Here is a 24,265-nt window from a genome sequence, read left to right as displayed (position 1 = left end):
AACTATTTTTGATATATACAGAATGTAGATAAAAAGATGATACAGCAAAGTATTTCTTTGCATTTTTAAAAGACCATAAAATTTTTAATTTTGGTGGTTTGATATGTACTAAAAAGCAGTTGGTCTGCTTTCAGCACACTTCTAGCAAAACAGCTGTGCAGTAATAAAACAGATCAACACTTCCTGTCCTTATCACCTTATACCCATGCTAGTGGTCAACTGACTTTTTTTGAACAGTGTTCTCAATGGATTTAAAGTTTGGCATTTTAATTTCTAGATTTCACTAAGGATTATTTTTTTTAATCAAGATGCTGCATAATTTCTCTTTTCAGAATCACAGAATAGTTTAATTTGGATGTGGCCTTGACAGTGCAGTCCCCCACATAAAGCAAGGCAAACTTTCAAGTTACATCCAAATTCAAACTTAGATGAGATGCTGGGAGTCACAATGAGCCAAGCTGCAAGTAAGCCCAATGATGGGGACCCCACAACCTCCTCCTCTCCATTGGAAACCTACAGCTGACAGAGAAAGAACAAGACACAATCAACTGAGATTTCTGTTGTGAGGATTGTGGCCCACTAGTTTAACTAAAGAATGAACTAAAAAATTCTAGCACAAAACCAGTCTTTAGTATCTCACTGAAGTAAAAAGTTGTTTTAAAAGTGAAGAATCTCCTTATTCCTTGGCATTAGTAGAATTCAAGGTAGAAAAAAGGAACAAACTTTTCAAGTCAATTTCCATTTCAGTGAGACTTTTTATATTCAGATCTCTAGTGTCTTCATAGGGTTATTCCTTCTAATATCTTGTTTGGAGACTGCTCTACAGCTTCCTACACTGCGAACTTTCTCCAGTTATTAACTTCAATTCTCATTTACCACATTTTCACCCCTTGACTCCCAATCAACAGTTCTATGGAGTACTTTCATTATTAGCTTTCTTCCTTTGTTATTTGTTGACTTTTAGTCTGCCCACAAAGCCACTTTGAAACCAAGATTTAATTCACAGAAGTAGAAAGGTTATGGTTCCTCCAGTCCTTGGATGATGACCATCTTTTGCAAGTTCCTGTCAGTTTTTCCATACATAAGAATGCATGACGGGTAAAGCCAAAATGAGATTCTTACCAAGAGCTCCCTAAATACTTAAGATCGGTGGGTGCATGGACAGACAGTTCACCTTTGCTCCATGACTTCACATCTCAATGCGTATGATCTAAAACTTTACTGCTGTATCCTCACTGCTCATAAAACAACTATGACCTGTGACACTCTCAGCAGCTTCACCATCAGTGCATGTCAGTCTAGCTCATTTTTCTCTACAGTACCTAAAATGCACTAGGTGTCTCATCTAACCAGGGAACTTGTGGATGTCTTTTGAGAAAGAAGAACAAGTCAGAGCACACCCAGAGGGCTGGGAGGGGTAGCCAGGCTAGCAGCCAGTGGGGCTAACCGCACTGCAGGTGTGCTGCTCAGGGAGGACTGTGAAACCAGACCTGCAAAGGCAAGACAAGAGATTTTTTTTCAACCTTGATAAGGGAAAGCTCAACGGCTGAATAGCATCACCGTGGGCCTATGAAAGGAAAAGCGATCTTATGCGTGTCTACTTGTGGGCATGGTTTGCTTAGTTAGGTTTCAACGGGCATTATACAGAGGATAGGATAAGTGAGGGTGATGGGGCTAAGACAAACTGTCCCGGGATGTACATAAGAAGCTGATGAACAAGACTGCACTAAATTCAAAGGATATTCTGTATAGGGCAGAACAGAGTCACCTGTTTAAATCCAGTTCTTTTTGACTTGGAGCGTGGTGGATGAGTGACACTATTGTCCTCCAAGATGACTCTGACACAGTAAACACCGAGAGTGGAGCTCCGTGTAGCCAACACATACTCTTACAGTTTACACATTATCATAAAAAGCCATAAAGGTGACTAGACTTCTCACATCCATCAAGTGCTGCCTCTACAAGGTTACTAAGTAGTGCAGATTGATGCCACGAATACTGTATGCCACTTTCACAGTATCACATTCCTTTTAATATTACAGACAAATCTCAGCTCAAGTACGTTCCTCATGACTCCTCAGCTGGAAGGAAAAGGTTACACTTTTTGCAAAGTCATGTGAGTTGGAGAGCACTCCATGCAATTTAAAGAGGCACAAAAAGATTTTATTTCCTTTCTGAAAAGAAAAATAAAAATATTTGCAGAATCTGTTTATAGATTATCGTAAACAAGTTCAGAAATAGAACATAATTGTACTTGGTGTTCTAATGAAGTTGGCCCGCTCTATTTTGCGGTGGTGCTTCCTCCCTGAGAGAGATGCATGATGTTGCTGATACACTTTAAAGGTTTTCTTTTACATGCTTTCAAGACATATCTTACTTGAAGCCCAAAATACAAAAAACCTGGCTACTTTCCATAAATAATCCACCATATCCCAGACTGCAGCTTACTTTTGAACTCCTCTCCATGAAAATGCATGATCAAAAACTAAACTGCAGCTGATGGAAGGCCTCCATGGGCTTTTAGTGGACCTCCAAATGCAACAGCACCTAACTGGCTCTGAAGGGAGTATTCCTGTAAAATCGACTTTTGGGAAGTCTACAACTATACTCTGCCCTTTATTTGGAGGGTTTATCACATGGTGTTCACTATTTCATTCTTCCCTAGCCCCCTTCTGTCCTTACGATACAAGCTATTTCTTTTCATCTTGTACTGCTTCATCAGCTCCTTCATTCAGTAACATAAACTTTTAAGCAGTGAATGTGAAATAAAGCTAGTCAACAGATATTTCAAATAGTGCATTAACATCTCCATAGCATTATCTTCTCCATCTTTTGTTTCAAAGTTTTCTTTTCACACAATTTCCCAAATTAGAACAGCACTTGAAGACGTAACACCAGTTGCTGGTCACACCTGCAGGATTCCTGGCTCACATTTTACAAGTCACTATTGAACATGGAGGCAATACCTATGCAAAGTAATCGCTAGAAACATCTATGCTCATTCCTTATCAACAGAGATTAAATCCCTTTTTTTTTTTTTTTTTGAGTGGAATTGCAAGCAGCTCCCTTCACAGGGTTGAGGCTGGCCTGCGGCTGAGTTAGAGACAATGGGGCAGGAAACAGAAGGAAGACTATTTTTACATAGTTATAAATGGAAAAAAGACAGCAATGGTGTTTGAAAGCTTTCAGGACAAGGGTGGTTTTTGTTGTTTTTGAGGGGGGATTTGTTTGTGGTTTTGGTTTTCTCTAAATTGAAAGGCAATAACAGGATTTAAAACAGGAAATGAGTTACTAAGAACATTTTGGGGAAGAGTTATTTATCAGATTGTATTCCATTTCTGCAATAGGAGACAGGCTCTCGCCTAGTCTCCTTTGCTTTCAGGTTTCTGTCACAGTTATGAAAATTGGTACAACGGGCAAAATAGTGGCTAGCAAAACAGACAGAAGTGAATATAATATATTTTCCAATTACATAAAACCTGACATTGTTCAGTCCTTTTTAGCAATATCCAACTCCCAAAAAGAAGGGAAAAAACCTCCATTTGCAATGTGTGTCCTCATTACAACTGAAGTTATTTCTGATATAACCTTCTTAGACAGCTGTTACAAATGTGTGTCAAAATCCTCCTCTCCTCAAAATTTATTTTGACATTTTCATGGCAAGGGGTGCGGAAGGTGGAAATCATCCTATGAATCCTTTTGACTGACATGATGAATAAGTTGGGTCTACTTGCAATAGAGTAAAAGACCATCTCTTACTCTGCAATACAGCAAGACTTCCTGAGGAAAGAGTGCTCCACAGTCCTCCTTAGAACTGCTGGGGAATGAGGCAGGTAGGGGTGCAGGGGGACAGAAGACATTTTTCATAGGAAGAATTTTACTCAAAACGTTAAACTTACAAAGGCCCCAAGGGAACTGGAGTGCAGAAGCTGATTAGCTTTTTCCAGCATTCTGCCTGACTAGTATAAAGTACCAGTGAACTGATTTGCTCATGGATGAGCTTGTATTTGCTGCTTTGTCATGTAATACTAGACTTCAGCTGCCTCAGGTCAACCCATCTTGACTTCCACTTAAGAAAAACAGTTACTTAGTTCACCAGTTTCAGTCCTTTTTTGGATGTAAAACAAATGGTTGCTAATGTCTAGGGGCTTTCGGCTTCTCATCAGAAAGTCTAATGAGATTATTCAAACTTGTCAATTACCTAGATACTTCTATGAAATCCACTCCTGTAGTTGATACTAGTTTGTATTTATAGTTTTTTTCTAAAATACATTGTAACCCACCCAAAATAACAATGTATTTATTTCTGAAAATTAATTCCCTTTGAACACAAGATGTTTGCTGGCCTTTGATTCCTACAGGAATGGTCATCTTCGGAATATCTATGCATTTTATGATACTGACATAGGTTAATTTAAAGTTTATTGATATTGATAACTATCAGGCATTCCTAATGTACAGCACATTCAATATAATGGAAGAGGAGGAAGAACAATACACCTAAAGAGCCCTCAACCTCTAGCAAGACTCTTATTACATAAGAAACATGTATAGAAATTGTTAATACCCTACAGAATTAGACTGTATTTTGTCACAGAAAGCTTACTGACCGCCTATGATTCACCATGGACTATTTACACTAAAACACTTATTACATAATTTGAATTAAACTATTCAGCTTTTTGTGAAGAAAAGGTTATGTTCTAACTCTCTTGGAAATTGTTACTAAACTGTTATCAAGGACAGTGCAAAACACATTGCCTTTCCTAGGATAATTTGCATTTGCTGGAACCTATCAGTGTGATGCTGTTGGACAGAAAAGGGAAGAGCAAGCTGTTTACTCAAGACCCCCCTCCATTAAGGTACAGCCAGATCACACTAGGGGAGTTGCCAATTTCTTTTCCAAAGAGTCAAGGATCATTGTCCTGAGAAGTCAGTACTTCCAATCCTGCTGATGATAGATGAATTAGATCCTGCTTCCCTCCTGTTAAAAGATAAAGCTGTCTTAAAATTTTACAGTAAGTAAAAAGTTCAACTTTTCTGTATTCTGTTTTTCTTCTCACATCCAGATTTGACAAAACTATTGCAAGAAAAAAGAAATAGCTTGGGAAAAGATGCTTTTGTGGAGTGGTTATTCCATAAATCTTTACATCAGGTGCCTCTGAAAGTCACTGTAAGAGACTCAGTATGTCTGCACTAAGTACACAAGCACGCTAGAGAAGTGAAGAGAGAAAGTTAAACAGATGGGACACTAGATACCTGAAATCATTATTTAACCGTGTATTCAGAGGAAGGCAATCAGTGTGTGCCATTCACTTACAGACTGCCTGCAAGACAGTGTTTCACTGCAAATGCCATCATGTATGGTAAGGACAGATCAGTTGCAGAGCAGGGTTATAGACTATTCTATGTCTGGCAGTCCTGCAATACCATCCTACGCAGCACTACTTCACTTGTTTGCGCTTTTGGTCATCTTAATCAGATCCCATTTCTTCATTTAAATGTTGGCATCTTCACTGGCTGTTCTCTCGTCACTCTAACTGTTTCAGGGCAGCCCAGTGTGCTCCTTGTGTGGACAGTCAATAGTGAATTTGCATGTCCCAACACAAAATCCAAGATGTCACTGTCCTTTTTAGATAAAGCTGCACATTCAGTCCTAAATGGAGAAGAGTTGTCAAAACATAGGTAAGAGGTGCCATCAAGACAAACAGAGCTATGGGATCACTCCTGATAGCCAACCCAGAGCCAAGCCAAGGTGCCACCCTAGAAATACCTAAGAACAAAAAGCCAGAAGACAAGTTTTAGCAGTGCTTCCAGATTATGCAAGTGCCATGATGGTCCTCCCTACTGACAAAAATTCTCATGTTTATGCCCTGTACCAAATTCACGAAAGACCTACGTTGGCAGATCTCTAGATCTGCAGCCTGTGCCAACAACTTTATTTTGGTGATCTCAGTTCAGCCCTATTACCTGGCCTATGCAGGTGCTGCTAATTGATCTCAGAAGCAATGCTCATCTAGGAAAACCCTATAACTAAACAGTAACAGCTGAAATTCATCCTTCTGTTCTTTCTCTATTAGCCATACTACACTATTACCAACATTTCTTTAAAGCTGCAGTCAGATCATTTACTTGCATAATCTGGTTTATTTAAATATATGCCATAACAGCAACCACTATCCAAGTCCCACATAATGCCTGAAAGGAGTTTGAAAATACTAATGATGCAATTGATGAACAACAGAAGAAGAAATTCATTTGCTTTCCTATGCCAGAAAGCAATGCAGGATTAAAAAAAAAATAAAATAAATTCATTATAATCACAGCATGGAAAAGACAGAGTACCAGACTAATTGAAAATGGAAGATATTTTCAAGATTCTCAAGATATTTGCTAAAATAGTAATGATGTTCTTCCATCAGTACGGTCAGAGCAAGCTAGCTGTACTGATGGGAAACAAAAAATTGGAAATCACCAGAGCTAGTCTCACTGCCCTCCCAAACAAAGTGTCTGCATGATTGTACACTATGTGGAGAACTGTAACCAATCAAAAAAGATACCAGTAAGAGCATATAAAAAGACTTTCAATAATACACATTAGCCCATGATCAAGAGCATTTCCTAAGCCCCTACCGTTTATTTGCATTACCACCTAACAGATACAAAATTTGATCCACATTGTACTTTATTCACACACAAAAATTCAGAATCTGTTCTCTTTTCAGAGTGATGAAATTGCTATTTTAAGCCTATCCAGTCTCTTCCAACAGTAAATTTTCCATTATTCTTTTTTGTTCTTCCACTGTCCCCAAGGCTAGGTTTCTTTAGAAAATGGTAAATTAGATGGACAACTACCAAACACTGAATTGCAGTGAAGCTGGACAGTTCATACTGTCACACCCCTTTCAGAGTGATTGAATTCTGACCTTCACAATATTTCCAAAATATTCTATATTTAAACACTTAGTCACTGAGGAAACCCAAAAGGGAGTGGTGAGTATTCAACATTTCTAAAACACAGATGTCACAGACTTAGAGGATCTCCATGAGAAGCTGGAGGGGGATACAAGGATGATGCACTATGGGACATACTAACAGACTAGCTGAAGAAAAGTATTAATAAAAGAAGGAAAAAAGATTTCAAGGAAAGACTCCTTTTAATGCCAACTTCTTTCCCAAAAAAATTATGTCAGCACTAGGGACTGCTGGTATTTTGGCCACACCTCATATACAAGTGGACCGGGCCACTTTGCGTTGTTTTTTAAACATACGTTAAAGCATTATCAAATCTTTGGAAATACAAGAGAAAAAATGCTGTATGAATTATAAAAAGCTATAAAAAAATAATTCTGTATATGATTCTGCACTTTATAAAAAAAACCACTGCATCAGCTCCATGAACTGTGTTCATATGTGAAAGATCATTTTTCTTAAGCCCACAAAAGTCAGCCTCTGATGACTGTATGTCAAATGGAAATGGCAATCGCTTCCACAGAATGATAAAACCTACAGGTTATATTCCAGCAGGACTCACCCAAAATCTGAAATTCCAGCACATATCTTTGGTTTGAGTTCCTGTAACTACCATCAGAGTTTTAAAGACAGCCCTCTTGTACATAGCCATCTGAAATTCCAAAGCACTTCTACAAATCTCCTTATCCATAGCTTGCATCTGAGTTGATTGGAAGCTATAAAAAGGTCCAAAGAAACAAAACCAGCACAAAACATTTAGTGTTAACCGTCCAAATTTCCATGACAACGGCTTCAGTGAGCTCACCTCACTGGTACTATAGCAGCAGACCAATGGTCCAGTAAACACAGAAAGAAAACTGTTAAGATCTAATAAAAGTAAAATATTTGGTTACAGATCTCCTTGAAATAAACACACAAAACCCAAAAAATGCTTGACTGAAAAAGAAAGGGGTTGTTTAGCTCAGCTCAGCTTTGCCATTTTCAGTACCTGGGGGGGGGTGAATGTGTAACTCCGTGCAAGTAGTCTCTTCTCCCCAAACCTGCAATTTCACAGGACATCTGCATCTGAAAATCCTGTTTGGTTACTGCATATCAAATGTTCCCTCTGGAAAAAATTTAAGTTTTTGATTACAGTGATGATGCTGTAAAGGCACAAAGAGAAGCATTCTCATGTCCAAAGCCAGCAACTTTTGAGTTGGGAAGAAGCTGCCAGGTATTTCAGCCAAGATTAATTTTTGTTTTGTTTTTCAAATGTGACCATCAACACGTGTGCTTACACGCACACTGCCCTGAGAACAGAAGGCAATACATGATTTTGCCCTCTCTTCAGCTAGTGACAGTCAGATGTCTAGGTTACAGAAACTCTGGACAACTTCTTCAGGCCTGAAATTCTTGCAAAACAGTAGCCAAAAGGTCAAGATCCCAATAAAACAAAAATTCTCTGATGGGTCCCCCATCCCTTGCATCAGGGGCATCTACTGGAAAGCTGTATGCTGTTTGTCCAGTTTCTCTAAGTGGATTCTCAAGTATTATACAGGTGTGACTACTTCAGTATTTTAATTTGGACCAGGAGCATGTCTGAGAGTAGATTCTCCCAATCCACTTCTTGTGCAACGGACCACATTGTGGAGCTGTCTTAAGGTGCCTGAACTGACATCCATTTAAATAAAACTAAGCCTTCATTTTGTGGTGCATTTCACTGCAAAAAGGCATTCAGTTCACAGCACCAAATTAGGGCTAGTTCAAAGTAAAACCCACTTTCCTGAATGAGGTATACAACCCGACCTCAGCACCAGCCACTGCCCTTGAACTACCTGTTGCTGTATGCTGCTTACTAATGGAGATGCAACCTACACGCGATTTCATCCAGACTAATAACTGCAGCTTTCACATACCTCACCAGCTGATCTGGGAATATTGGCCTGGCTTTTTGGGAGCTTGCAGAGACAAGAGAAAAGTGGTAGCAGAAACCCAGCTGTTAATGCTCTAGTCCACCTTGACAGGGTAAAGGTGTCTGAACCCTCCCCCTTGCTTTTCAGTAAGCAAACCGTGTTTTTCAGCAAGATTTTACTTTAAATCTCTCTTATTAGAATTTTTTATCTATGCATTAATTCATATCAGGATTTGCTATTGTAATTTGGTTTAAAAGTAAGAATAACTGAAAACAATTCAGATAGAACTAAGTACAAATAATATCAGTGATAAGACCAATACACTGTGGTTAACATCATTCTTTGCCTCAGCTTCTGCTCTCAAAGTTACAGCTCCTTTTCCCAGCTCTACTGCCTCACATCCCCATACAAATTAGTAAGCAAGCTCCTATTTGGGCACATCTCTTGACATATTTTGTATATCTTTACTGATATGTAAAAAACTAACAGAACTGAGGCTGAGATATTTTTTTCCTCAGTCATTGCCATCCATGAGTACTTCAGCTTGAAGAGCTGAGCTGTAAAGGCTTCTAATAATAATAATAATGATAATAAAAAAAAGTATAGCCAAACTGCAATTCCATTAACAGTGTTTCTATTGAGGATTTACTTGCCAAGTCACTAGTCAACCTCTGTACACCACACACAACCACAGCTCCTTCAACTTTAAGAAGTCTTTTAAACTATTTTGTTTTAAAATCTTAGGTATTTATTAGCTGGCACAGCAAAAATGTTCCAACATCCCCTTAAAGCAGAGGTTTCTCAGAAATGTTGCAGCTTCTATATTCAGGATGATGGGAAATTACAAGCGAATTGCCTTGCAGCTCTGTGAGCTGATCTCTGAGGAAAGAGGTGCTTTGCCCAACTTTTCCCTTAAAGATACTTCTACCTGGGGAACCCAGAGCCAAACTGCTGCTTTTGTGTTCTCAGAAACAACTCTAGTGCACATAAAAGACTGCTTCATTATAGCAGTCTTCAAAAAAAGCAGGCTATGATGTGAAACAGTATTTTAAATCATCAAATGTAAAGCAAATAAAGTCAAACTGCGGTGCTGCGTGTGTGTGTGTGTCTCTATATATATATGTATGGCAAAACCCCAAACAAACCCTTAGCTGCACCACCACCCATCTCGGATGGGACCTAGAGTTTTCTCTGATCCTTCAGGATTTACTAATATTTTTTATATTGGTTTGATCCAAAATATGTTAACCACACGAAAACAGTGGTTTTTCAGCAAAGGAAAGCAGTTTTTGACTGGAGCCTGAAAGTTCTGTTTTGAATTGCAGAGGGCAGGACCTGTACAAAACAGCAAGCTCAGCTACCTCACTGGGCTTGGCTCGTTAAATCTGAAGGTCAATATGAACCTGAAAGTAGATACTCATAAGAAATTAATTCAGACAAGCATAAATGATTCAAGAGAAAAACCTTGGTAAGCTGCAACCTACATGGCCAGGAATTTTACTATGGAAAGCCCTACTCCTTATTAGGGCACCCATAATGTACCTTACAAATGCAGAGAACACTGCCCTACTACATCTGCACAGCCACATAAAAGCCGTGTAAGCCGGATCGTATTCTGGCCCTCTCCCATCGCATCAGAGACGTCTAAGCAAAGTGGGTGCAATTCAGGCCTGGCATGCAGAAAAAGAAATGGAAGGATGAAGAATAAAAATGAACAGCTCCAAAGGGAACGTAACTGCTGAGTAACAGAGGGGTTTCACCACACGACTGACTTCATTTCAAATGCTGAGTGCATATTCCTGGGTCATTGCCCAGACCCCCGTGGGGGAAAGTGGGGAGTGACTGGCATACAGAAAACAGTGCTCTTCAACTGCTTGGCGTTTTGTGACAATCTACATTTATGTAAAAGCTATCAACTGGTAACAACACTTTCCCCCCAGCACAAACTGACCAGGAGAAACACACTAAGGAGCAACATAGTGTTCTCTGACAGGGGCACTGCGCGAACTCATGCACCAAAACCCAGCTCCAGCAAAAATCTAAACTTTCTCTTTGCTGTGTTGCTGGCATCCAGCCTGGGAGACAAACGAGGGTCTGTCCCTCCAGCCCTGCCCACAGCATCAATGGCTTCAAGGAGATTCTTCCACAAGCAAAACTGCAGCACTTGAGTTCTCCCTCCCCAGTGATTCCCAATTCTTCCCTGACGCTAGTTCTCTATTACCTTTCTGATTCTTGATACAGTATCCAAGAATTCAAATTCATTTATGAAAAGGGTTATCGGGGTAAATGCACCAGCACAAACATGGGTTGTACCCCATAGGACACCATCACCCTTTATTCATCTTCCTAAATAATATATCATCTTAGTAGTAAGTCTAAGTAGGACTCAAAAGTAAGACAGGCTTAATAAACTTCTAAGTTTATTGGGCTTTAGACAGTGTTAAAACGCCTGGTTATGAGGGCTCCTTAAGAGATCAAAACTCAATTTGTTTGGCTAAAACGCAAGTCATTCACTGAGGGATTAAAGATAATCAAGGGTGCTCAACTCTGCTGGAAACTAGGGAATAAAGAAAAGAGGCATATCAGTATAGCTGGAACAAAACATCCTCGTGAAGGATTATGATATACCCTGAAACAGACCAGCAAAAAAGCAAAGATCACCCTTTCAGAACACTGTTAAAAAGGAAAAAAGGAAGGGGGAGTTTTCTTGGGCTTCCCGATTTTCAGTCTCTCATTCCTTTTCATTTTCTTCCAGAAGGCAAGTTAATTTCCCTTGTAGCTTCTGGCCTAAACTCAGACATGGATTGTTACTCTCATGAATTCTCCTACAGAGGTCTACTAGGCACTATATTATTTAGAAAATAGAAATAACAGCAAAATAGAGCAAGATAAATTATAATAGTATATTAAGCTATATTAGGATTCCTAGGAAAAAAAGTGGCATTTCCAATATTTTTATAATTACTACTTCAGTATCATTTTACAGCACAAGCCAAGTAACCAAGCCTTGCTGCACTGAATAACGTATGTAGAAACTTTCTTTTTTGTGCCTTGAGAGCTTCCCAAACTGAAAAAAAGCTCACAGGCAATTCTGACTCAGCAGTCATAGAGTCACAGAATGGGCTGAGTTGGAAGGGACCTTAAGGATCATCTAGTTCCAGCTCTCCTGCCAGGGGCAGGGACACCTTCCAGTAGGCCAGGGTGCTCAAATTCCCACCCAGCCTGGCCTTGAACACTTCCAGGGATGGGGCATCTGGGCAAGCTGTTCCAGTGTCTCACCACACTCATAGTGAAGAATTTCTTTCTAGTATCTAATTTAAATCTACCATCTTAAAGCCATCACCCCTTGTCCCATCACTACAGTCCTCAGGGGGTGGGGGTGAAAAACACCCAACCCACTTCTTCCTCTGCTATTGGGAATTTCAGGTGTCTATTGTGAATACACCCTAAAATATGATCTTCAGAGCAGAATAAATCCAAACAGTTTCTCAGTTCAAGGTCCAAAATTAGCCAAGCTAGCTGGCAACAGCTACATTGTAAACCCACCCTTTTCTGCCACTGCTGGTGGTCCATTCTTGGAGGTTCCTCGGGCTGCAGTGAGAAACTTTTCTGCTCTCAGTTCCCCTCAAGAAGGAAGTGGGAGCATCTCCTTCCTACCTGCTGTCCTGCAGGTTGGAGGCAGTTGACCAAGGTTGATTGATCCATACCAGCAAAATCATTATAGAAGAAACCTTGATTTAAATAGTGTAACCTTGCTTTGCATTTTATCTTAGTTGTTTTCTTTACTGGCTCCTTGTTGGTTTTAATCCTTTCGACAAAATAAGCTGAAGCTAAACATAACTTTTGTATTATATATTGTAGTCATTTTTTGTAACTAGAAAGACACACTATGTATAAATTCCTTAACTAGCTGAGAATCTGAGGACACATTTACTCAAATCTTCTATTTATACAATTTATTACACTAAGAAACTAAGAACTGTTTCTCACTTTCTATTTCTTTAGCAATCAGTCCTTTAGTACTGGTTCCTATCAAGCAGCTTCTGAACAGAAACTTACATTATAAAATGAAGTCAACTGTAGACAACTAACACTAAACTTGTATTTGGGATTTGATTTAATTAAACCAAAGCTGTATTGATATTTGATGGAAACAGAAAACTACTATTAACTATCACTGTACTATTGTTTCCTACTAATCAATTAATGGTGTGCAAGTACACCATAAATCAGTAAGAATCTGCTATTCTATTTTTTATTTGCAGACTGAAACCTTTGATGTTTTTTGACCTCAAAATGATCTTTAGTAACAGTTATTGCAGTGAACTAAACTGAATATAGATTGAAGTATATATCTCTAAGAAAGTGACTGTATTGTCTACCCACAACAGTGCAAAGTTAGTTTACGCTTTCAACAAACCATGTTCTAAAGTGCTTAGTCAAAGGTTTCCCTGAAGTCAGTTGTCTGACTGCATAAAACTGTGCAGGAAAAACAGGTATAACTGTTCTTTTTTATTTAAATAGTTTTAAGACACTAAAACAAGTCAGTACTTAAGAATTCATTATGCAACGAGTCATAACTCAAGTGGTTTACACAGCATCCATATGGCCAATGTGGGCAACACCAGCCCACGTAGGACTCAAGCAGGCCTTTATCCTCCAGCCCAGAATGGGCCCCACAACCTGGCCTGGCAGCACTGCAAAACTCATCCCCAAGGAGCCTGCGCGTAGGTAGAAGACAAGCTGGGTAAAACAGCACGTAAAAACCTGTAATGAAGACATATTAAAAGGTAATGTTTATACAAACATTAGGGACCAATTTTATAGCATATGGGAGTAAACTACTTCACTTGTATCTGCAGGCCTGGGGACTTGCATGCTGACACTAAGCACTCACTACTGGATGGGGAGTGGGAGGGTTACACATTTTTAAGTAATAGACGCAGGGGGATAGCTTTGTTTTGAGGGAGGTAGTCTCCTCCCCACCATATCCTGCAGTCATTCCCCATTCTGGAATGGGCCACCATCTTAGAAAAACTGGAAAGGCTCGCATTTGTGTTGAAAGCCTACAGCAGTAGTTCCTATGTTTTTACTGATCAGATTTTGGCAGGCAGGGAAACTTTCCCTGTTAACAAGCCTCATTTTATATTTCAAAATACACTGCTTTGCTTTCCCTCCCAAATTAGTGCTGATCATTAATGGCCATTAAAATAATAAAACTAAACACTTGCAAGGAACCAGCATTGCAATAATTAGTTCTGAAAGCCCAGAAGGCACTCCTGAAAGCTGCTATAAGTGTGTTTCTGCAAGAGCTTCTGTTATGCTCTCTAAAAACGCAGCCAACCTTGTGTGCTACGAGTTCTACCTTGTACCTCCTCCAAGACTAACTCCTCTCTGACTAGCTGCTTTGTCCAGTTGACAAGTGAATAACGAGAGGGAGAAACAGGCGACCCCTTGGTGGCATCCCTGAAGTATTTACTCAATAGCATCACTCATTTTTGACAGCAGCCACCTGTATAAGAGACTGACCTGTTTGTAAGAGCTGGCATGGAAATCAGCTGGTATCATTCCCTTGGATAATACAGCAAATCAGGCCTTATGTCACCCACAAGACAGAGCCACAGTGATGCCAGAAGAGGGAACTACCTTAACAAGTGCTCTACCTGGTAGGTCTTTAGACAGACAAAATAAGCCAAGTGGAAAGAAAAAAGGATACATTTTTATTTTTCCAGGGCATGGCTAAAATTAAGCAAGCTCCTTTTGAAACAGGATAAAGCAAATCCTATCTGAGATTCTGAATGAACGCAACAGAGTCACACATCAAGCACTTCCCTTTTACTATCTTCCCACAGTAGGTATTTCACCCATTACCGATTCAGGGAGAGAGAGGCATAACAGTGATTAAGCAGCTGACCATTTACACCTGGCAAAACCGAACGGAGAACCAGGCTTTATGTGGTTTACCTAGCAGGCTAGGCTGCCTGTTACACTTCAAGATAAAGTTTTTTTCCCAGCTAATTCCTCCAGTTCTTGCCTGTCAAACAGCTGTTTCATCTACTCGTCTGTCATTTTCTACACTTTCTACTTTGCCTCACAACAGAAAATCATGCACAGCTCATTTTAAATTCAGAATGACTGTTACTTTGGGGAATATTTTTTTTTAAACATCAGCTCAAAACTATATTCTAGATTTCTTTAACCATCTCTATTGCTTTGCATCCATATGTGGTTTCACAGTTACAGTGGAAAATCCTACTGAAGTCCTAGACACAGATGTAGCAGCCAGCACAGGACACACGCATTGTCGTACTTAGACAGGTCTCCCATTAAAAGCTAAGTTACTGTTCTTCATAAATTCAGAGTATGACAAAACCCAGGAAAAAAGTCCAAAACAAACAGTGGGAGTGCTGTTACACACTCCCCAGAGCACACAAGAAGCGTCAGACTCCAGCAGGCAGTAAGCCCACACCTTCTGTGCAGTTTTAATTACCGCTCTCCCCTTCCACCGATCCGGAGCAAGGCAGAGCAGCCGGCCAGAACTGCAGCTTCGTGTTTAACCCCTCAGGCCAAGCCAGGAGTTTATCCGTTTGCCTTCACTGTTCACTTTGAGCGCGTCTCCTTTTCCCCGGCTGAACAATACAGCGGGGCTCTGCTCCCTTCCCCGCGGCGGCTGACTTGCCTTAAAATTACACGCGAACGTCTGCAAACTCTTAGGCTGGACTTTCCTCCCCGAGCGCGGCGGACGGCGGACGCGGTGCCGCCTACCTTAGCCACCCAGCTGAACAATGGTGACATCCTACGAGCTCCGGCTCCGGCGCGGCGGCCGGCGGCGATCTCCGGCTGCGGCCGCTCCTCTCCGCCTCTCCCCACTGCCGCCCGGCTGCCGCCCGCCGCTCCCGCCGCCTCATGCGCCGGGAGGGGAGCCAGCCCGCTCGGCCCCCGAAACCTTCCCCGCTGCCGCGCCCGAGCGCCAGCCGGCGGGACCGTGAGCTCGCCGCGCCGGGCAGGCTCCCCGCGGCGGCGCCGGCTGCTGCTGCGGCGCTGCCGGGCGGGAAGGGAAAGGAAGGGCCGGGGCCGGGGCCGCGTCCCGCCTCCGCCTCCACCGCGCTCCGCCTCCGCGCCCCGCGCCGGGCTGCGGCCGCCGTCCCGGGAGGCACGAAGGGAGCGGGCTGGCCCTGCGGCAGCACGGCCGGCGGGCAACGCGGGCCGCCGCCTGTGCCGCACCGCGCGGTGCTTCCGCGCAGTTCAGCGCGAAAGGCAGGAGTCGCAACTATTAAAAAAAAATGAAAAAATCCCACGTGGTCCACGTCACTTTCTGGGAATACGCTGGCATCCAAATCTCGCTTAACGCTGACGGATCGAGCCAAACATCACCTGTTTGAAACCACCGCGAAATGTTACACCTCCAGTCGGGCTCCCCGTGGACGTCACCCAACGGCATCTGACATGACACACCAGTAGCTCCACTTGCAGAAATACGCGCTCGAAGGCGAGAATCAGCAGCGGTATGGCAGCGGTCAGCAGTACGCATGCTGCTGGCAGGCCAAGGGACACTACCTGCCACCCAGCCAGCGAAGGTGCTAACTCCTGCTGGCACTCTGGCTGGACTGCCTGTGAACACCTCGCTTGCAAACACCCCGCCTGCGAACACCTCGCCTCCCCAGTGGCTGTAGGGCTGCCTGAAAACAACTCACTCTCGCTGGCCTCAGTTTGGAGGAAGGGCACAGAACTGGGGGGAGGAAGCTTGGATTTCACAGGAAATAATTCATTGGGTCTAAAACAAAAAGCCCTTTATTTTCCATCACCTCACAGAAACAAAATGAAGAACTCTATTTGCAAAATCGTAAAAGAAAAACATAAGGCTCTGTTCAGCACTTCTTCCTAATAACATTCAACTCTTCAAAGTTAGATGTGAAAGTGCCAAATTCAGCTCTTCACTCTGCCCAAAGACACTCTCACTGAGACAGTCACCTCACTGGGACAGTATCCTGCATGTGCTTGCACTTGCATGTTGAATATTCCAGGGCCAATGGAATAATCTCCAGGTTTAGAGCTGACACTGTTCCACTCGTCCACAGTTATTAAACGACCACAGGAGCAAAAGAGTCACACACACACACGCTGGGGAGAAGCAGAGCCAATGTCACAGCTCACAGTGGCAGAAAAGGAGCAGTTTTGGACCCTGCCCCAGACTGCATGATCCTGCAGCCCTGGGTCGGTTCATACAAAGCAAATGAGGCAGAGAGTTGTTTCACCCAATGCTGGGTGCATAATGGGCCATGGTGGGCTGAGGGGGCAACACAAACCCAGCTCTTTTTAGGTCATACCTGTCGCATCCGCAATACCTAAGCATGACACTTGCACCCACTTCCTCCTGAGGAACAGAGAATCATAAACCAACAAACTAGCATGCTGATGCAGAACAGTAACACCTACCCAGAAAAGGGGGCATGAAACAAAGGGCTGCACCAGTGAAGTATGATACCTCTGCCAACTCATCACTGAGAACGGAGGTACCTGACTGTGGCGGATGCATGAGGTGGTGCGTGGCAGTGCATACCCAGCTCTGGCCTGGCCTGGGTCAGCTCAGCTGGTGGTGGTGCAACTAGGGAAACTGCTGCCACTGGATGTTAGCACACACTAGCTAAATACTTGTTTACTCACCTGCAAAATTGCATCTTGACCAGTTTCGTTGGCTTGCTCAAAGACACACAGCTAATCAGAGAAAGAAATTGATGTGAGAATTTGAAATCCTTTTCCTGAGCAACATTTTTGAGGGAGCCACTAACCATGTATGAGCTAATAAACCAGCATGCAACTTACTTATGGTGACCTCCTCATGGCTGGAGAGCCGAAAGTCTGCCTCGGTCTGCTTTTTAATCAACTTAAAACCTACACAACTGTTTCTGGAATTAAACCCATATCAAATACATTTCACATTTTCATAAAAGGAGAACGGAGTTCAATTTTCTAATAGCTTTTCACAGGTTAAAGTAGAGGTGATTCACAGGGATGGCCAACAGCTCCTTCTGTCATTACAACAGTGGCCATGGACAGTTTGATTGCACAGGTGTTCTTAGACATAAGCTCCATAAATGACTAAATATGACCAACGCTCACTCTGGTGGTGTCTCCAAAGGTGTATTGGCATAATAGAGAGAGAAATTGTCACTGCTGCTACTGTTCATGATGTATAACATGAATAACAACATCTGTTCTCAGGGATTTAAACTAGGCACCTTAAAAGAACACTAGAAGTATTATCATCTGAAGTACAGAACTGAGTCTGCTTTTATTTCATAGATCAACTGAGGGCAAGAGCAAGGCAGAGTGTTCCTCATTTATGCACTGCTTACAGTTGTATAGTACCTCCACTATTTGGTGGTAGCATTAGAATTGCATTTCTCTAACACTGAGTGTGAACAACATTATTTCTAAATAATTATTTCTTGCCCTTTCTCTGAGGAGATCCTGCCTGCTTGGGAGTTTTTCCAGCTCCCTCTTTCTGACTGACACCCTCTCACAGTTTTAAATAATACACACATCTCTGCTGAATCCACATTAAATGCTCATGTCAGTCAGATGTGCCTTCTCACCCTGACTGCAACTGGCTCAAAGAGCCATCCCCAGCATGTCATTTCACACTACTTAGCTTCTACACCTGTTGCATGCAATTGTTACAGTGATGTCTGTATGACATTAGACGAACTCTGAAATCTTCTACATGCTTCTACAGACTGGGAAGAAGAGTGGTCTTGTGGTGAAGACACTGAATTAGGAAACAAGAGTAAGAGTGAATGAATTCCAGCTTCTGCTGTCAACATGACTTTCAGGCATGCTACATCACTGTTATCCCTGCTTTAGTTCATCTGTTAAATGGAGAGGATAACAACAAGCCTTGAAGAAAGGAGGAGTGGGCACTCTTTGGCATTTGGGAAACAGCTGGAAGCTAGGCTTAAGTGTTCAGTTATGAAAACGTTTGGTAATGCATGGAATTCTTCAGTGTAAATGAAAAGGTCCCTGTGTTGCTCACCTTCCAAAAAAGATAGATTTAGTAATGTAGTAGGAACAATAACTGCATTCATTTCTCAGGATGTTCAACTTTCTAAAACCAGAACTTCTCTATTTTTCTATTTTGTTTGGCTTGTGCAAGTAACTGTCTCTCCAAAAATACTATATATCCATTTTAGGTAAATGGAAAAAATAAGGGCCAGGGAATAACATCTGTATTGCATAAACAGTAAGCAGCATTTGACACCATCTTATCTAAGCATATGATCTTTAAAAAAACAAACCAAAATACTCATTCCCGTGAACTGTTCCATGTTATCATGGAAAATATTAGCAAGATATTTGTGGCTGTTTGTAAAACAGTAGCAATGAAAATACTTCAAAGCCACAACTTAAAGCTTACATCGTCGGAAAGATGATCTTTCAGTTTTACAGGTGTCCTTCACAAATTTAGACAAATAGCCTCATCATTTCTCCTCCAACAAAGCTCTTTCCATTAAAAGAAACCATCTGGAGATAAGGAAAGTGATGAGAGAGACAAGAAAATATTAAGAAGAAAGGAGGCTGCAGTCAGCCTTTTAACTCTAAAGAGGAACATTTTCCGACTCATTCTCCTCTGATTTCAGCTTTCTTCAGGTTTAGTGGCTCTAAATATTTTTGAAAGTCTTCACAGTATGCCACCACAGAATGAAGTCTCGCAAGAAGTTGCATTAAGGGTATAGCTGCAACTGTATTACCCGAGAACTGGCCTCTCCTGTTGCTTTTGTGTTCACTCTGGTGGTAGTTTTACAGCAGATCCCATTGCCTTTTGAAGCTTTTTCCTCTGAATTGTACTTAAACATGTTTCAGCAGCTATTCTTCTCAGGAATGATCTCCTCTGCCCACATTCACTGCTACAAGTTTCATTTATCTGTTTTTCCCCTGTAAACAAGAAGTCTTCGTAAATTCAACTGAAAAAATGCAAGTGAAGAATATGCCTGCCAGTAAGTACCACTATTCATTATTTGGCCTTTGTTTAAAAACATCCACATTTTTTATTCCTTTATTACTAAGTTTTCACCACTCATTAGGATTTCCTTGAGTTGTCTCATTCCTTCCCATTTCAAGTCATAGGCTAGATGGTTTCTACTTTATCAGATTAAGAAGATTGAAACTACTGTGACAGTACTCTGTCACGTGAATTCAAAAGGTAATAATGTTTTAATACAACTATATCTAAGAACCAAAAGACACCAAAACATAGGTGCCTATTTAAGCAAAACCCAGACTTCTATAGCACCTTCATATGATGCAAGATACAAGTGATTCACCTGGATCCACTGAAGGAAAACAGTTAAGAATCCTCTGTATTTCATCTTATCTAAAGACTCAATTGAGCCTGACTAACTGGCTTCTGAAAAGATACTGTGGTGAAGAGTGAGCTTTGTTACTTCTTTTGGCTAAACTATAAGCAAACTTCTTTTTTCTCAATACAAAATAAAATAAAAGATTAAGCACAAAACCATACCACCTCAGCAAGCAAGATCTGCATCAGCCCCCTGAGGAGAGACAACAGCAAGACCTGACTGGCAGTGGCTGTCCCCTTGATGAAAAGTGCATAGGAGCCACTGCCCTGAGCTGCACATCCATGCTAAAGATGAAATCCAGCTTATGCCAAAGGAAATGGGATTACTTCCTTTGTGGTTTCCAGATACTCAGTGGAAACAGAGATGACAACGTTTTGGGTCATCTTATTTGTACTGTTAGTGAATTAAGAGTGTAGACTGAAGTGTTTTGGCTATCTGCTAACCAGTAGCAAATACAAAAAATGCAAGACACTGCATGCCAGTGCCCAGAGAGAACATGCAATTCACTCCCCATGTAGCAGATAGAAGAGAACAATTCCTCACCAGAACACTGGGTACTGACTCAACAGTGGTGCCCTTTCCAACCTCTCCTGTAGGCTTTAGCTTATAGATGATTGCTTTTTCAGCCACAAAATTTATAACTGCTAAAATGCTTTGATACAAGTGACATTGGCATTTCCTGCTCAGGAATTAAATGCATGAGGACAGGTGTAACAGAGAAAAATAGCTTTACCTTCAACACCTGAAGTGGGCTACAGGAGAGAAGCTGATGCTGTACATCTAAAAGTGTGCTCTATCTGACCAACAAACATGATACATACTAAAGGTATGCACAAAATCCAGGTACAGAGGGAAAGCAACACAAAGAAAAAGAAAGAGAGGTAACCAAGGCTATACATAATTAGTGTAACAATAAACACAATCTAGCTTTAGGCCCCTGGTGCCCATTCATAAACATTACGGCTATCTGATGAAAAAGATTAATCTAGACTGAAATCATCCTGCCACTTCAAACACTTCCAAAAACATTGATGAGTAAACTTTGGATTGGCAAACTTTATGCTGGATTAAGTATGTTTCATCTTCCAACAGACAGAAAAAAAACCAAACCAAACCCCAAAACTTAAAGCTGTCAGGAACTTTGCCATGGGTTCTGACTAATTCCATTCAAGCATGATCATAATGTCTGCATTTGGCCAAGATCAAATGTGCACTGCTGAGTGATCAACAGACTAGATTTTTCTATAAATTAGTAGAAAATCACAACCTGAATCTGCAGATCAATCCAGGCAGACTTTTGAAGAGATCACTTTTTTCTGAATAGTTGGATCCAAAAAATTCACAAGGACAATGTGGCAAATGAACAACAGGGGAAACTCAGTGCATAGTGGGGAATTGCCACACAGAGACATCAGAGGTTCCACATATTTATTCTATTTTGTGACAGAGGGTTTTCTGGCTATGTGACATTGGAGCAGGAAGAATGGAGCACAGGCAGAGCAAACTGGCAAACTGCAGAAGCAGATTACTGAGCTCAAAACAAACGGGGATGATCCCAGTGTGCAGTGACAGACAGAGGTGGAACTCGAGGTTATCAAATAAGTCTTGCTTGCGGCTGAAACGGTTGGATACCTCCCATTCTTCTCCCTGCAGGGCATATTTTTCGGTCTTCTTAGTGTCACCAAGCTGAGGGACAACTAGCTGCGCTCTCCAGGCTGCTGAGGCAGCACTGGGGGACAGAGCAGCAGCCACCACACAGGGATGTCACACACCTGTACAGACACCATGACACAACTGGATAAAAATATTAACGATGTAAGACTGTTTATTTTTAAAATCCCCCCAACAATAGGACATGAAGGATGGGAGAATTAAATGGGGATTAATGTCCCCTGGCACCAGATATATGGCCATGAAACAATTGTACCCCTTTTGTCCAGCCTCCCACTGCTTCCTTGTGGCAAGCACTGAAAGGTCTCAGGAGAAAAAAACCCTCTCAAAGATTAAGAAGTATTTTCTGAAATGCAATTAAAGGTTATACTTAAAGTGTTCCTTGATCTTGAAACTTAAACAGTTAACCCAAGTTACTCAGATAGGAAGAAAGACACTTCATTTTAAAGTATGTCTCATTTCCTTTGTGGAGAAGCACTACCTCACAACAGGAAAGAAAAGTTTAAATACTAAGTATTTCTACATCCAATAATGGGTAAGTTACATAGTAACAAAAGTCTAGAAAATGCTGAGGAGAACTAGACTGCAAATAGAACATGACAACTTTCACTTGACTAGTTAAAAACAAAACAATTACAAGATTTATCAATTCCCCATGTGCAATGGGAGATAGATATACTATGAATGTCTGTTTCTACTACATGGGACTGCATGTTAGTTAAGATGTCCATATTAACTTTATCCTACTACAACACTCTAGTAAAGAATAATATAAAAAAGCATTTTTGATAAAAAATTAAAAAAAGCCTAGCTCTTTGTTTACATGATTAACTATCAACACAAAAATAGTCCCACCACCCTAAGCATATATATTTTGTGTACTTCAGTTGCAACAGTAGGAGACTAGGAAAGTATATCGAGTTCCACAGTATGGAGAGTCATGAAAAGTACCCAGTCTTCTCAGTTCTTCACAATTTACTTAACAGATCTATTTCTAACAGCACTAATTTCTCATAACTGAATGCAGCTGCAAACCCCATAGACAGTATATGTAGATTCAACTGGATTTTTACTGTAGTTCAAATACTCCAAAGCAACATTAATTTCAGTAAACTGGAAAAAATCAACAGTTAGAATAAAACTTTTAAGTGTTAACCATTCTGCCCCCAACCCATAATACTCTTAGTTCTGCTGGAAAGAGCTTAACAATAAAAAATACCAGTTCAGGTTTATCTCTCAGCAGGTGTAGGGTCAAAAACTTACCTACAGTCAATGAAGCTATTTAGATATGATGAGCACCTATGTGTAAAAACTACTCATTTGAGAAGGATCCACCAAAATCACAGACCAAGCTGTTACTATATCCTTACGCATCTTAAAGGTAGACAACAAAAAGAGGAAACAAATACCATATTGTCCTGTTCTTTTCCAGAATCAAGTTGAAGAAATTTTAATTTCTGTAATGTTGCCCTCATATTATAACCTCCCTGCTGCAGTGCTCTTGGACAAAACCCCAGGGGGAGAACTGCAGCAGTCTGCTGAGAACCACAGCAGTCCCTCACAGCCGATTAAGAAGTGCACTCAGCAATCTGCTTGGCCCTCGCTCCACACCGCTTTTTGTCACCAACCTTCCATTTGATTACAAGTTGCAGCACAGTCCTTCCCAAGATGTTTCCTGTGTAACGTGGAATTGAGAATATCACTGGAACTTACTAATGTAATAATATGCATGTACAGTCATTTCATACGGTGCATACAAATCTGTCTTTTTATTAAATGATCTACGATTTTTATTTTGCTGTGTTGTGCTGTTGATGGTATTCCTTCTCAGCTATCTTGCAAGTGGAAAGTTTTATCAGCAATGTTCCCTTGCACTTACTTTTAACTTACTGTTTCTTATTTCTCCCCTTCCTACCCTCTTCTCAGGGCTTATTGACACATCAAGTGTATCTTTGGCAATGACGTGGACTCTTTCGCTCTTCTGCTTTTATATTTTTCTGGCTAAGTCATACTGTCTTTCAATTACAGCAAAAGCTGCAAAATGGTAATAAACCACCTTTTAAATAAGATTCAAATACTGTCTCTAACAATCTGAAAAAACACTTTCCCCATGATTCAGCTTTCCATTCAGAAGTTTGCAGCTCCTGGTTTCATTACAAACGACATTCCACATTTAGTTATTTTAAGCCCATTCCATTGTGACTCCTAAAAATTGTGAAATACGGCACACAATACAGAGATTTTAAAAATATAGCAACAGGTTTTGTCCTTATGGCTCTTCTGTGGTTTTGATAAAGCTGTATCGCTTCAAAGAGCTCAGGATATATTACTGTAAGACACCAGTGCACATTTCAGCCACATGTGCTGACTGAG

At 41.1% G+C, this 24,265-nt stretch overlaps 1 protein-coding gene across 11 annotated transcripts in view; it reads right to left on the bottom strand.

Moving 5' to 3' along the window:
- TBC1D1 (TBC1 domain family member 1) overlaps positions 1-24,265 on the bottom strand; it is a 113,868-nt gene that overhangs the window by 66,918 nt on the left and 22,685 nt on the right. Inside the window, exon 1 of one of the 11 annotated variants that reach the window (XM_037391113.1) lies at positions 15,630-16,068. The exons of the other annotated variants lie outside the window; for them this stretch is intronic. Coding sequence (XP_037247010.1) covers positions 15,630-15,659 — 30 coding nt within the window. The 5' untranslated portion in view covers positions 15,660-16,068. Of the gene's footprint in view, positions 1-15,629; positions 16,069-24,265 lie in introns of those variants that run through there. 11 annotated transcript variants of the gene reach the window in all.

The sequence above is a fragment of the Falco rusticolus genome, chromosome 1 (genome assembly GCF_015220075.1).
Source record: "Falco rusticolus isolate bFalRus1 chromosome 1, bFalRus1.pri, whole genome shotgun sequence".
Taxonomy (NCBI): domain Eukaryota; kingdom Metazoa; phylum Chordata; class Aves; order Falconiformes; family Falconidae; genus Falco; species Falco rusticolus.
This window is presented reverse-complemented; position numbering and strand designations above follow the sequence as displayed.